Consider the following 13219-nt stretch of genomic DNA (forward strand, 5'->3'; position numbering starts at 1 on the left):
TTGAATAATTTGATAGCAACATGATGTGCATGCTGCAATTCAGTCATGAAGCATGGCACAAAGTTTTTCACTGTACACGTAACTGTCATCGATGTCAGGTCCTCGCGGTCCGATGCACAGTGAGCAGCTGTGGCTGTGTCACTTCCCACATAAGAGGAATCACTTTCAGCAAAAGGAGGTCATTATTACTGTCTAAATCATCTGAAAATTCAAGTATATCGGCCTTGAATATGGCCTAGCCATTATGATAAAAAGATGACATGCTTTGCATAAAATTCACAGGGTTTTTTTTATTGTTCTTCATAATGTTACAAGCTTTTGAATTTCAAGACTTAAAAATAAGATACAAACAAAATATACAGTATTTCATGAATATTTACAATGCACGGCATGAAACATAATTTAGTAACTGTACACAAGTTGGACATTTTCCCTCACTAACCAGTAATGTATGATTCATGGTACCTCCTATTAATAATAACTTTCAAAACGTAAGGACATATTTCTCATTCACATCAAAATGAACAGTATCTTTATCTGTTAAGTACCAGCTGCCCATAAATGATGTCTCAGACAAAGTTCACGATTAACTAGAAAACAATCTCACTTCATACAAAATAATCACATAACAACACATGTTTCGAGTAATATTAAGTTTAATCCCTAAATTATGATATTATGAGCATGAAAATGATAAGTCATGGTCATGGTGATGATTAATGACACAAACAAATGCACATACTAACACAAGTAAATCCATATTGTCTCAAATAATCTGTTAATTATCTCAGTCTTATTGAAATATCTGAATTCGAAGTATTTTGCATGAAAACCCCTTTATATACAGCTGTAGTATAAAGTATATAACTTCACTCCTTCACTATTGCGATAAGCAATCAATAAGTGCACATGCTTTGAAGGATATCCAAATATTTCAACCATGCGTAAAAAAAAAACCCATCATGTTGATTTGTTAATTCAAATCTATTAGTCTAAATTTTGTCATGCATGGCATCTGTTAAATACCACATGCTGGTACAAGCATAATGACTGTCATATCAATTCAAAGACATTCACTTTACTTACTTTAACAGCGTGCCAGTTACAGTACTTTGTAGCACAGAAAAATGTATGTAAATCATAAAATAATCTTTACATGATCTTTTTAAAGCCAATATTCATGGTTTTATTGCCTAACTAACAATGATGGAGTCCAAACATAGAACATATATATTAAGAAAAAGGATTCTTTTGCAGTAATGCACTCTCATATGTAGTTCCAGATACACAGCATTATTTTAATGTCATTTTATTCACTTCTAAGTTATTTCAACTATTCAAATTTCATAATTTATTAACTTTTTTCCTGTATCTGACATTTGCATTACAAGGGAGAGCTTCCAGTTGGAATGGCTGAATGAGATGTGAACTACTTTCAACATTGTGCAACACATTGGTATGATTATCAACAAATATTATAAATTTTAATAAAAAATAAAATATAACTTTAACTACATCTTTTGCACCATTGTACTAATGGATTGTGTAAATGAATAAGAAAAAGAAACTTCATAGCTTGTGTAGCATAGCATAGAAAAAACTATTCAACTTCACCCAAATTAGCTATTATTGGGTACAAATGAATACATTTTCTCTAAGAATTGAAATATTACTTTCCTAGATGAAAATCCACTGGACGTACATTTTATTCAAGGTTTATATCATACAGTGTGACACAGTTCTTATTTGCCAGATCTTTAGTTAACATCTTAATTCAAAGCCATCTATCTCTGACACAAAATTAGACTTGAAGTATGGAAGTACTTCAAAATATTAGGCATGGGGCAACATACAACGAGCATTGACCTGCTATATAAGGAACTATAAATATTGGCTATTGAGGTACATTGGGAATTCCTCAACTGATAAGACATCATCTGTGGGCAAATCACACCTCACATAACGATTTATCATCATTCTAACAAAAAATTAAGCACCCATTTTTCCGAAGAGAATTTTCCTAGAAGGCAGGGGAAAGAGGGAGACGGGACTTAAGAATATATAGCCATACAATTATCCATTTAAAAAACCCACTGCGTTTCAATATAACCTGAAACATGAACATTGATGACTAGCAGAAGTAATATAAATAAATCTCTTACAAATAATGGCTTTCCTTGAACTTAGTACTAAAACCAAGATTCAATTGTGACTAGTAAATTACATGAGCAAATAAACTTAACAAACATTACAATAAATAATATATAAATAATATACAGAACAACAACATATATATATATATAGATAGAGATCTTCTGACTGATGAATGCACAATCATTTCGGAGATACTCAAATAACCACACAGGGAGGGACATGGGGTTGCGAGTTCATGTCTGGCTTCCAGCTCTGTTCTTGGCCAAATTCCAAAACACTTATAAAACAGTACTTCCTATTACAAGTCTAGGCTGAACAGTTCATGTTCAACAATGATCCAAACTGCATTCAAATGGCATATGGAAACATTCACAGATAAAATGACTGAATTTATCAATTATTACAAGCAAAAAATTTTCCAAGGTGAAAGTGCTTCAAAACAATATTGCTATTTTTTCATGAATAAATAAATTTTAGCAGTGTTTTTTTTTTTGTGTGTGTGTACATCTTGCAGCAATATCTTAATTTCATTTTGTAGAAGTAAATTAAGCAATAACTATTTTTTTTAAGAGGGACCTTGGAATTTGACTTAGTGTTCTGAAGTAAAAAATAAATCCTAAATAAAAGTGACAGTGCAAAAAATTCTTTGAACTCCTTTCAGCTGTGACAATCTTTACTGTCACTTTATCATAATTTGCACTGGCACCATAGATACATTTGGCTTTCAACTAAACTCATGCCTGAAGACATATTTCAACGAGCTGGTTCTTAATGGAATTCACAAGTAGTTAGGTTGCTTGTGACATACGTTCATAATATATCCACACAAAAATATAGAGTTACTCTAGTTTATAAACTCTATATAAGTCTCTTTAATTAACAATGTCATAATAGCAACAAAGCTGCTGTGAAAGCTACAATGGCCAAATAATCTCGTAGAAGTATGCATAAATATTACTTTAATGTTGAAAGGTCTCGGATCCATAAAAGACTAAACCCAAGTTCCACTTAAGAAGTAATACGTTATGCATGAAGAAGAGGTAGGTGACTACTTGTAACACTAGAGTAAACAAGAGCTTAAACAGCCCAATGTCCCTCTATCTGTCTGAACTGGAATCATGCTAGAGTATTTAAAAGCTGTGCAAAGGCTTGAGATCTCAATGGTTCAGCCTAGTGTGGTTCCAATTCCTTTCCTACTCAGGCACAGGCTGACCACAATTTAATTCAGCCCTTAATTTGTCACAGGAGTTCCACATTCTGAAAGAGAGAGGAGAGCTATTTATCCCACCAATCTCAGCAACAAATTACAGTGAGACAACAACGTTGAACACGAGTATGCATCCAAAATTTTGTCATCTTCACGATTCACGTACAGAGCCATCTGAAACTACCGGATGGAAACGACGACACCTGAAAAAAATCAAATTTCAAGGGCTGAATTAAATACTTCTCTGTTCGATTTAAGTAATACATCATACACAATGGGAAAGGAAACTAAATACAAATAATAGCATTCAGCCGGAGCAAAAAGGAAACAGCAATTAGGTAGACAGAAGCAAGCAAGCATTATATACATGCAGGACGACATGAAGAGCAAATGCTACAATATCAAATCATCACTGAGTGGAAGAATGGTGAGACTTCAAATCATCACTGAGTGGAAGAATGGTGAGACTATGTGTAAAGTGAGGCAACATCAAGCAGCAAGACAGTATGATACTATACAATGTTTCTGTGAAACTTACGAGAAATGAATTCTGCTTAGTCAATCTAGTAAATTTGTAGGAAAAGAGGACTTGGCATGCATCATTCTTCATGTTTTGACCTGGCTAAATCTGGTGAAATACTGTATGTTTATATAATCTAATGTGTTTTTTTTTATTTGGAGAAAATATAGTATTGTAAACAATGTCAGTGAATTTTCTGTTGAAAATTTATTAAAAAAAAAAAAAAAAAAACCCCTGTGCTGGAAAATCATACTCAGACACTTAAAGGAATATTATTTAATCCTGGAGAGGGTGCGTCACAGTCTTTTCGATCGGGTTCGGAGATAAATGTTTATAGTTCTTAACGTAGCGGGCTGCTAGCTTCCATCCCCTCAGTACCTTACATTGGACCCGTCCACTATCAGTGTGCGTAAACAATTCACTCCTCAGTCTCCACTTTTTTAGCCTAAGTGCATTGCTTGACGGACCCAGTTTAAAACTCCTGGCGCGCCCCATGACGTGTGGGTTTTTATGAGTTAAGTTTTACTTTATTTTTTCAGTTAATATACCAATAATGCAACAGTTTTATTTTAGTGTAAAATAGTGCCTTCGTATATAGTGAAGTCCACACATCATGAATAGAAATAGGGAAAGAGAAATCGAAAGACGTATAAAGAGCGTTACTCAGTTTCACGCACAAGCAACCGTTGGCCAATGACTGTTTTTTACTTATCTTGGTCATCACTCTAATTCGTATATTATTTACAAGTATGCGAGAGGTAACTTTAACATTCAAAGGCGTAAATATTTGAAAGAACTAAACCAACAGCTATGCACAATATTTGCAAGAACGGTATTCAAACTCTCCCAATGGGGCTAAAAAAGGAACATTCGCTAAATGTTAGGATTGTCTGAAGAAGAGCAGCCGCCTGGAGCTCCACAAGAACCAAGAGGGCCTGGAAGATGCACCTACTGCAACAGAAACAAAAAACCAAGACAAGATGTCGTGTATGCCAGTGACATATCTACAAAGAACACTCGGCAGTGACATGTTCAGTGCAGTACGGAAAGTCAAAAATCTAGTGATGACGCAGAATGAACATCAGTTGTTTAACATCCGATTTTTGTATTGTCAAAATAACTTTGAACATTATTTACAAGTTTGTGAAAAATTATTTACTAATTCTGTAACATTAAAATTAGTTTCTGCTTAATTTGTGCTATTTTTCCATGACCCAGTCTGAAACACTGTGAGCACCTCCTCACATGATTATTTTTACGCGCCCTCGCCAGGGTTAAAAGGGGAGTTCATCTTTTCAATACATTACATTACATTACATTAAATATTCAAAAAGAATACACTATAAAATCTAACATTTCAGTATATGTTAAATCCCTAAACTAGAAGACACTACATGTACTGAAATGTTAAAGATTTTAACATTCAATATAATGTACTGAAAAGGAGGACTACTCATTTAAAAATATAAAAATATCAAGATTGAATTTATTTCTTGTAACTTAAGGAATTACTGCAGTTTAATAGATTGGGTAAGTAATGTATTCCGAGTATTCAGTCGTAAGAGAATGAAATATGGCAGTTAAAGCTTGCTTCAGGTGATTGTAAACAAATAGATATAAACTAGCAGTTATTTCTTCTGACAAAGTATTTTAGTAGAAGTATTGAAAATGAACAGCCATTCGGGAAGAAATATTATTGTTGGAACCAATTTTTGGATTGTTAGTCCATGTATGTTTGCAGAGCTTTGTCCAGACGTGCCATTTGGACTCATTAGTTGGAATGGCATGCACCTTCAAGACACTGCTTAGCAGTGGCAGACTGACTGCGCAGTCTTGCTGTGTTAACAAATAGTGACTGGTAACCTGCTAAAGGAGAAGCGAATTCTCTGTTATCAACAATGTGTACTCTCCAGGGAGATACAATTAAAAAAGCTACTGCTGTGAGATTTTGATCTGTGGCCGTGAAAGACTTCTTTGGAATTTTAGGAAAATGGAACAATGATTCCAAATATTCTCATTTTCCCCCTAAAATTGTATGGGTTCTTAAACAGAAAATTTATTCATAACTATTTAATGGGGATTTTCAAGATTTTGTTTCATGTGTCTAATAAATTTGGGCTGGAGAGGGTTAACGGTGGCTAGTTTTGGCTAGCCTTGCAGCTCTACATTCAGGAAGTGGAGGCAATGCTCTCCATCACTGGCTATCCTGAGAATGGCTTTCCGTAGTTTTCCATTCTCCTGCTCTAAGGCAAATGCTGGGACAGTTCCTAATTTAGACCATGGCTGTACTCATGTTACATTCTCTGCAAATCACATCATTGACTCAAATCTCCCCGGCCTGAGATATGGTGTTACCATCTAGGAAACTCGCCATACCCTGTTCAGGTATGAAATGAAAATTTTACCCCCCCCCCCCCCTCCCAGTCAGTCTGACCGAGCAGAGTGGCTTTAGCTTAATGGTGGCTTTGGTTATACAGCTCTGCATTTGGGAGGCAGTGGGCTGGTTCCATTGTTGGCTGTCCTGAGAATGGTTTTCTGTGGATTTTCATTCTCCTCACTAAGATGAATGCTGGGACAATTCCATTTATAGGACATGACACACACCCCCTCTCGCCCTTCTCTGCACGTCAAATCATCACAACACATCTCATGGCCTGAGAGAGTGTTACCATTTAGAATGCCCGCTGTACTCCATAAGGGTATAGAATGAAAGCGGAGTCTTGGAAGAGTATACCAATCCAATTAATTAGTCCAAATGACAAGTCTGGATAAAACTCAACCCATATGGTCCCACAACCCAAAAGCTGGTTCTACTGCTGCAAGATTATGATATTTCATTTCATTTTCTGTCTATAAATAGCATTTGCTTTAAATTTTTAATAAAAAATATAACAGGAGTTCAAGAAGAAGGAAGGAGAATAACTAGAACAGCCATTTGGAGCACCTAAATTAGTGATATGGAACAGATAAGGTTTGGTTCAGATCAATGTGGGATGACACATCTGACCTATGAAACTGTTAAAGAGTGGTGTAAAATAATGTGTGCATTAGAGGCTTCCAACAGATATCATGAAGTAATTCCTAGAAGTAATCTCCAAGAAATGTGGACAGTGGAGACAATTGGTATTTCTAGGATGAGTATTTATCACACAAGAAAGGAAGTGAAAAATTCTGGGAAAATATGTTCATAGGAATAGACAGCTATGCTTGTATTTTATAGATCAAGAGAAGATACATAACTGAGTACCAAGGGAAATGACGTTTGCCATAATGAGCGATTATGGGGTCTCGGGTAGGTAATTATAGGTGATCAAATGCATTTATGATGAAAATTGGACCAAGGTGAGTACTGATGGTAGAATGCTGTCATTCTTTCCCCTGATTGTTCATAGTTTACATCGATAATTTACTGAAAGGTATAAAATGAAAGTGTGGGGGATTCAGTTGAGTGGAAATGAAAAAAAAAAGCCGTTTGGTCTACGAAGACAACATGGTTTTAATGGTAGTGTGTGGTGAAACTTGCTATCTAATATCTTGGAGCTTGAAATGAGATGCAACAAGTATGGTGTGAAAACTGCATTTCAACACAGTACTGTCAGTTGGGAAGAAACCTAGGATGATTAAATGTCAAATAAGGAATGAAAAATTAGAGCAGGTGGGTCATTTCAATTACTTGGGATGTGTATTCTCCCTGGATGGTAGTATATTAAGCAAAACTGAATGAAGGTGCAGCAATAATAATAATAAGGTGAGCTCACAGTTATGATAACTGTTATATCATACTTGCCAGGTGTAAAAATGGGGAAATCATGAAAAACCATCTTTAGGTCTGCTGACAGTGGGATTCGAATCTACTATCTCCTGAATTAAAGCTGACAGCTACGTGAACCAAACCATGCAGCCACCCGCTCTGTTTACAGAGCCAATCCTTGATATATGAGAGTAAAAGTTGGGTGGACTCAGTATATATTATTTGTAAGTTAGAAGTTACTGACATGAAAGTGTAAAACAATGGTAGGAAGGTATTTGTAATGAGGAGATAAAGGCTAAGTTAGGAATGAAATTGATGGACAAAGCTGTGTGTATGAATTAACTTTGGTGAATGAACCATACAAGACCAATGGAGGTTACTTAGGAGAATGATGGACTCAACCATGAAGGGTAAGAGAAGAAATAGTTAGATTCAGTTTTTAACGATATAAAGACAAGACGTAAACTCAAGGAGGGTAAAGAACTAGTTTCAAATAGCGGATGGTAGAGGCACTTAGTTAATTCACATAGACTGAATGTCAAAAGGCATTTCAACATTAAACAACGGAAGACTTGCTGAAACAGCGATCATAACGAAGTTAATCACATTGTTTCCATCCTTACTGTTTCACACCAAGGAGATAATGACAGTCTAGAAATAATGAAAATAATTTCTCAATATCTCCTAGATCAAACAAACCACTGGTAATATGCTGGAGTTCCCTACTGCCCATACCTTTCCTCACTTGAGTTATAAGATCCCAATCTACCTCTCTCTTTTGCCCTGAAGTTCCTATGAATGAGGTTAGCCAATTTAAACCACCTTTTATGCAAGGCTTATTTTGTAATAAACTCCTTGACTTGAGTTTCATCTGTTTATTAGCCTACATATCACCTACATGCAAGCATTCTATATGCATTCATATACAGCTCATCTTTCTTCTTTCTTTCCCATATATTGCTTTTTTAATTTCCTTCTAAGCAAACTATAACCTCTGACATCACAAGGAGTGGTCTTTTTATTGGCAGTGCCTGGGAAATTGTGTGGACAGTAAAATCTGGCAACCAGTCAGTCAGTCAACGTGATAAGTGATGTTCACCAGCCTGCAGTGTATCCCTAACATTGTTTGAGAGGGAAGCAATATTACCAATCAGACACTCATTGGTATACCCAAACAAGTTTACAACCAAAGCCAAAAAGTAAAAACAGTTAAACACCTGAAACCCTTATTTCAAGTCATTTAGAACACATTGATTTAATATTATTCCATCAAATTTTCACAGCGATTTGTTAATAACTCCTTTGAGAAGCACAGTTAAATTTATAGAATCATTTTCTCAAGTATCAAGCCATTCATATCTACTTATTTAGATCCAATTTTGACTTGTTGCGAGAGAGTGTTACACCATGCCTTCTGTATAAAATAGGGGGAGTGAACAAACTGAACAAGATTCGATCCGCAACCTACCGGATGAAGATCCCAAAATGAAGGTGATAAACGTGTGATGATGGTAAGTACGTAACTTTTAATAAGTTTTTTAATCTACCAAAAACACTAATTATAACACATATAACACTATAACATACCTGTAAGAAAACACACTCTAATAAACAAAAAATGACATGTTTCATTCTATAATGACATCCTCAGATTCCATCAAATCACTTTAAGCCATGTCTATAAAAGTACAATATTGCTTATATTGCATAAACTTGTCAATAATTGTGAATTGGTGATGTTACAAATAAGTGAGAATTTATTACTTCAGTAGTCCTCCACTGTTACCTTAGTAACTTTGAGAAAGTTTTCTGTACTTAATTAACAATCGTTTTTTACCTTCAGTGACTACGTTTGGACTGAACCCATTAAGTGCTAAACAAAAATAGTGAGAAAAGATGTCATGGTCTTGGTTTGCTACGTAGGGAATGAGGGAAAAGGCAGAAGGTGATAATTTTGTTCAGTGGAGAAGAACGTGGGTTAGGTTATTTTTATCTGTACTGAATTCCTCAATTTTGGGCAGATTTCTCGCCACTCAAGATGTTTTAGTAGGCTTTTGCTTTTTGTTTACTATTTGCTTTTAGACTGCACTGGCAATGATACATCTTATGGTGATGGTGGCATAGGAAAGTGCTAGGAGTGGGAAGGAAGCGACTATGGCCTTAATTAAGGCACAGCCCCAGCATCTGCTTGGTGTGACAATGGAAAGCATCTTCAGGGCTGCCGACAGTTGGGTTTAAATCCACTATCTCTCGAATGCAAGTTGTTAGCTACGTGACCCAAACCGCACAGCCATTTGCTCAGTAGGTTATTATTTATCACTAATAATAATGTCTTACAAGATACTCCATAATTCAATACTACTCTTTTATTTAATCAGAATCATTACCATGCATTTATGCTCTACTACACAACAAGACAAGTTGTACTGTAAGATGACCATGCAGCACTTCCCCTCCCCTCTCTGCTGAACAGTCTTATTGCCGACAGCACTCCTCTATACAGCAATCACAACCGGAGCAAAGAAACTGGTTTCAGTCCAAACGTAATCACCGGAAGTAATGCACAATTAGCAGCGTAAGTACAGAAATCTTTCACGAAGTTACTAAGGTGACAGTGGAGGACTACTGCATTCATAATGTGTCTCACTTGTTCACAGCATCACCAATTCACAATCACTGACTAGTTTCTGCAATGTAAACAACACTGTACATATAAACGCATAGTTTAATGTGATTTGATAGAATCTGAGGATATTCTTATGGAATAAAACATGTCATTCTTTGTTTATTAGTGTGTGTGTTTTTACAGGTATGTTATGTGTGTGATATCCACTTGAGGTAGCACTGGCACTGCAGTTGCGTGCAAAGTTAAGCAAGCATGATCTTTGGCAAGAGCTGGATTGTTTAGCACTGTCATTACTAGAGCTTCCCAATAAACTGAAGTTTTGTACTTCTCTTAAGGAAAATGCCAGTCTCCTGTGCAGCTTATGGCTGCACAGAGAGGTTCATAAATGGTAATGGCGATCATTTCACAGGTGTGTTTATTTGAAATTTATTTTCGTGTGTATAAAATAATATTTTGCGCGACACTTAAGCATCATATGGATGCTGACATCACGTTTTTCTCTCCCTGTTGGCATGAATGAGATTCTTTGGATCTTACCTTGAAGACTGAAATTGATGTGATGATTTTTTTATTTTCACTGAATAGCCATGCCTTTGAAAGCAAATATCCAGAAAATCCAGTCAAATAGTAGGCTCTATATGAATATAGGCCTTTATATACATCGTGTTGGCAAGTCAACTTACACGCATGATCCCAATGTTAGAAGTAGGTTACCAATTTTTTTTGTATCCAATAGTTTGATACACTGTTACTCTTCATTATAATCAGAAAGTAATGTTGATTTCTCAATATATTTCTTACTGTACTGATTGTATTGATGGGTATAATTGGCTCTTCATGGCCATGAATACTCAGTGTTTAGAGATAGAGATTAACTTGATGGATTTCTTTTCCTTTCTTGTAATGCCATTGATGTGCATGATACCGAGCAAGTGGCTGTGGGTTTTTGGTCGCACAGTTGTGAGCTTGCATTTGGGAGATAGTGGGTTTGAACCCCACTGTTGGCAGCCCTGAATATGTAGTTACCCATTTTTACACCAGGCAAATGCTGGGGGCTTTACCTTGATTAAGGTCACGGTCGCTTCCTCCCCACTCCTAGACTTTCCTATCCCATCGTTGTCATAAGACCTATCTGTGTTGGTGTGACTTAAAGCAAATTGTAAACAAACAAAAAATTATCGTACAGATTTTTCAGTTCTCTTCAATCATACAATTTACCATTAATTTTCCATTAAAGGAAGTCACTTTACAACTTTAAACTCTTAAAGCAAATCAATAATTTCTGGAAAAGGTAAATAAAAGATTCCATAATAGACCGCAACCACAAGCGAGTGCCATATTTCCACTTGTAATCACGTTTAGGAAACAGTGATGATGATACTGGCTTTATGTCCCACTAATTAATTTTACGGTTTTCAGAGACGCCAAGGTACTGGAATGTTGTCCTACGGGAGTTATTTTACTTGCCGGCAAATCTGCACATGAAGCGGACATATTTGAGCACCAAATATCACCGGACTGAGCTAGGATCAAACCTGTCGACTTGGGCCAGAAAGCAGCGCCTTAATCATATTAACAATATTTTGTCTACTTTGCCCTAAAATCTAGTCAACGCTCTTAGGCTTAAAAACTCGCTCATTTGCTTCGCAGAATTCTGTCACTGGGCAAAATTATGCCATTTACACAGAAAGCAAAATATACGTACCCCCATTCTAAAAGTATGTTGTTAGAAGACGTAACCCCAACAGTAAATTGATCCTTTGTTACTTAATTGCAGTTGAACACCGTCCTCTTATCACTCATTTCTCCTGTATTTCTACTTTTTGGGCTTTCTTCCTACTGGTCAGAAGCATCATAAGTACAGTACAATCTCAATAATCCGGCAGTTGGTTAGTCCGGCACATTTGATAATCCGGCGCTCTCGGGAAACACGTGTCATATTGTCTTCCCCACCTTCCCCCCCTCACTATCTATCCATTCTGTACGCCACTTTCCCGCCATTAGTTCTTATCAAGTTTACAACCTAGTGTATACAAGTGTATGTACTGTACATATGTGTAGGTACTGTATTTTGTAGTGTGTTTATCTAGTGTACTACCTGCAATGTGACTAAGTTTGTGTCAAAAACAAGAGATAATAATTAAACTTGACAAAGGAGAAACCACAGCAAACCTAGCATGGACTTATGGCGTTGGATGATCTACAATCTACGACATCAAAGTCAACCGTGATAAAAACGTGGAGTACGTTAGGACTGCTGAGGGAGACTTGAAGGGAAGAAAGACAGTTAAAACAGGTAAGTGTCCTGAAATGGAAAATGCTTTATTCATTTGGTTTATGCAAGAACGTGCCAGGCATGCGCCATTATCGGATGACATTCTTCGTGAAAAGGCAAAATATTTTTACGAAAAAACAAAAAATGACTATTTTCGGGCTAGCGATGGCTGGCTTAATAATTTTAAGAAAAAATTTGGGATTCGTTTCTTAACTGTCATGGGAGAAAAATTGTCTAGTGATGTTTCGGCCGTTGACCGTTTTCAGAAGAAATTTGAATTAAAAATACAAGAATTAGGTCTTCTGTCAGAGAAAATTTACAACGTGGATAAAAGTGGTTTATTCTGGAGGATGTTACCGCATAAGACCTTCGTACACTCTTCCAGAGAAAGTGCCCCAGGAAGAAACATGTCAAAAGACAGATTGACATATCTCACTTACCAGTCACCTATAAAAACCTAACCAAAGGATGGGTTACCGGAAATGTTTTTACCGAATGGTTCCAGCAAGATTTTATACCGGCTGTAAGATGATTTTCAAAAGACTAGAATTTACCTCCTAAAGCTTTGCTACTTCTGGATAATGCTCCTGGACACCCTAAAGAAGAGGATCTACATTCTGAAGACAGGCAAATTCAAGTCCTCTATATGGCTCCGAACATGACACCACTCTTGCAGCCCATGGACC

The 13219-nt window shown here is 36.3% G+C and overlaps 1 protein-coding gene across 7 annotated transcripts in view; it reads right to left on the reverse strand.

The window, feature by feature from the left end:
- Positions 1–268: 268 nt before the first annotated feature.
- Positions 269–13219, reverse strand: part of Asator (tau-tubulin kinase asator) — a 500954-nt gene continuing 488003 nt past the window's right edge. For all 7 annotated transcript variants that reach the window (XM_067135206.2, XM_067135211.2, XM_067135210.2 and 4 more), the window contains one exon: positions 269–3564. In XM_067135206.2, coding sequence (XP_066991307.1) covers positions 3513–3564 — 52 coding nt within the window. In that variant the 3' untranslated portion in view covers positions 269–3512. The remainder of the gene's footprint in view (positions 3565–13219) is intronic.

Source organism: Anabrus simplex, chromosome 1 (assembly GCF_040414725.1).
Source record: "Anabrus simplex isolate iqAnaSimp1 chromosome 1, ASM4041472v1, whole genome shotgun sequence".
NCBI lineage: Eukaryota > Metazoa > Arthropoda > Insecta > Orthoptera > Tettigoniidae > Anabrus > Anabrus simplex.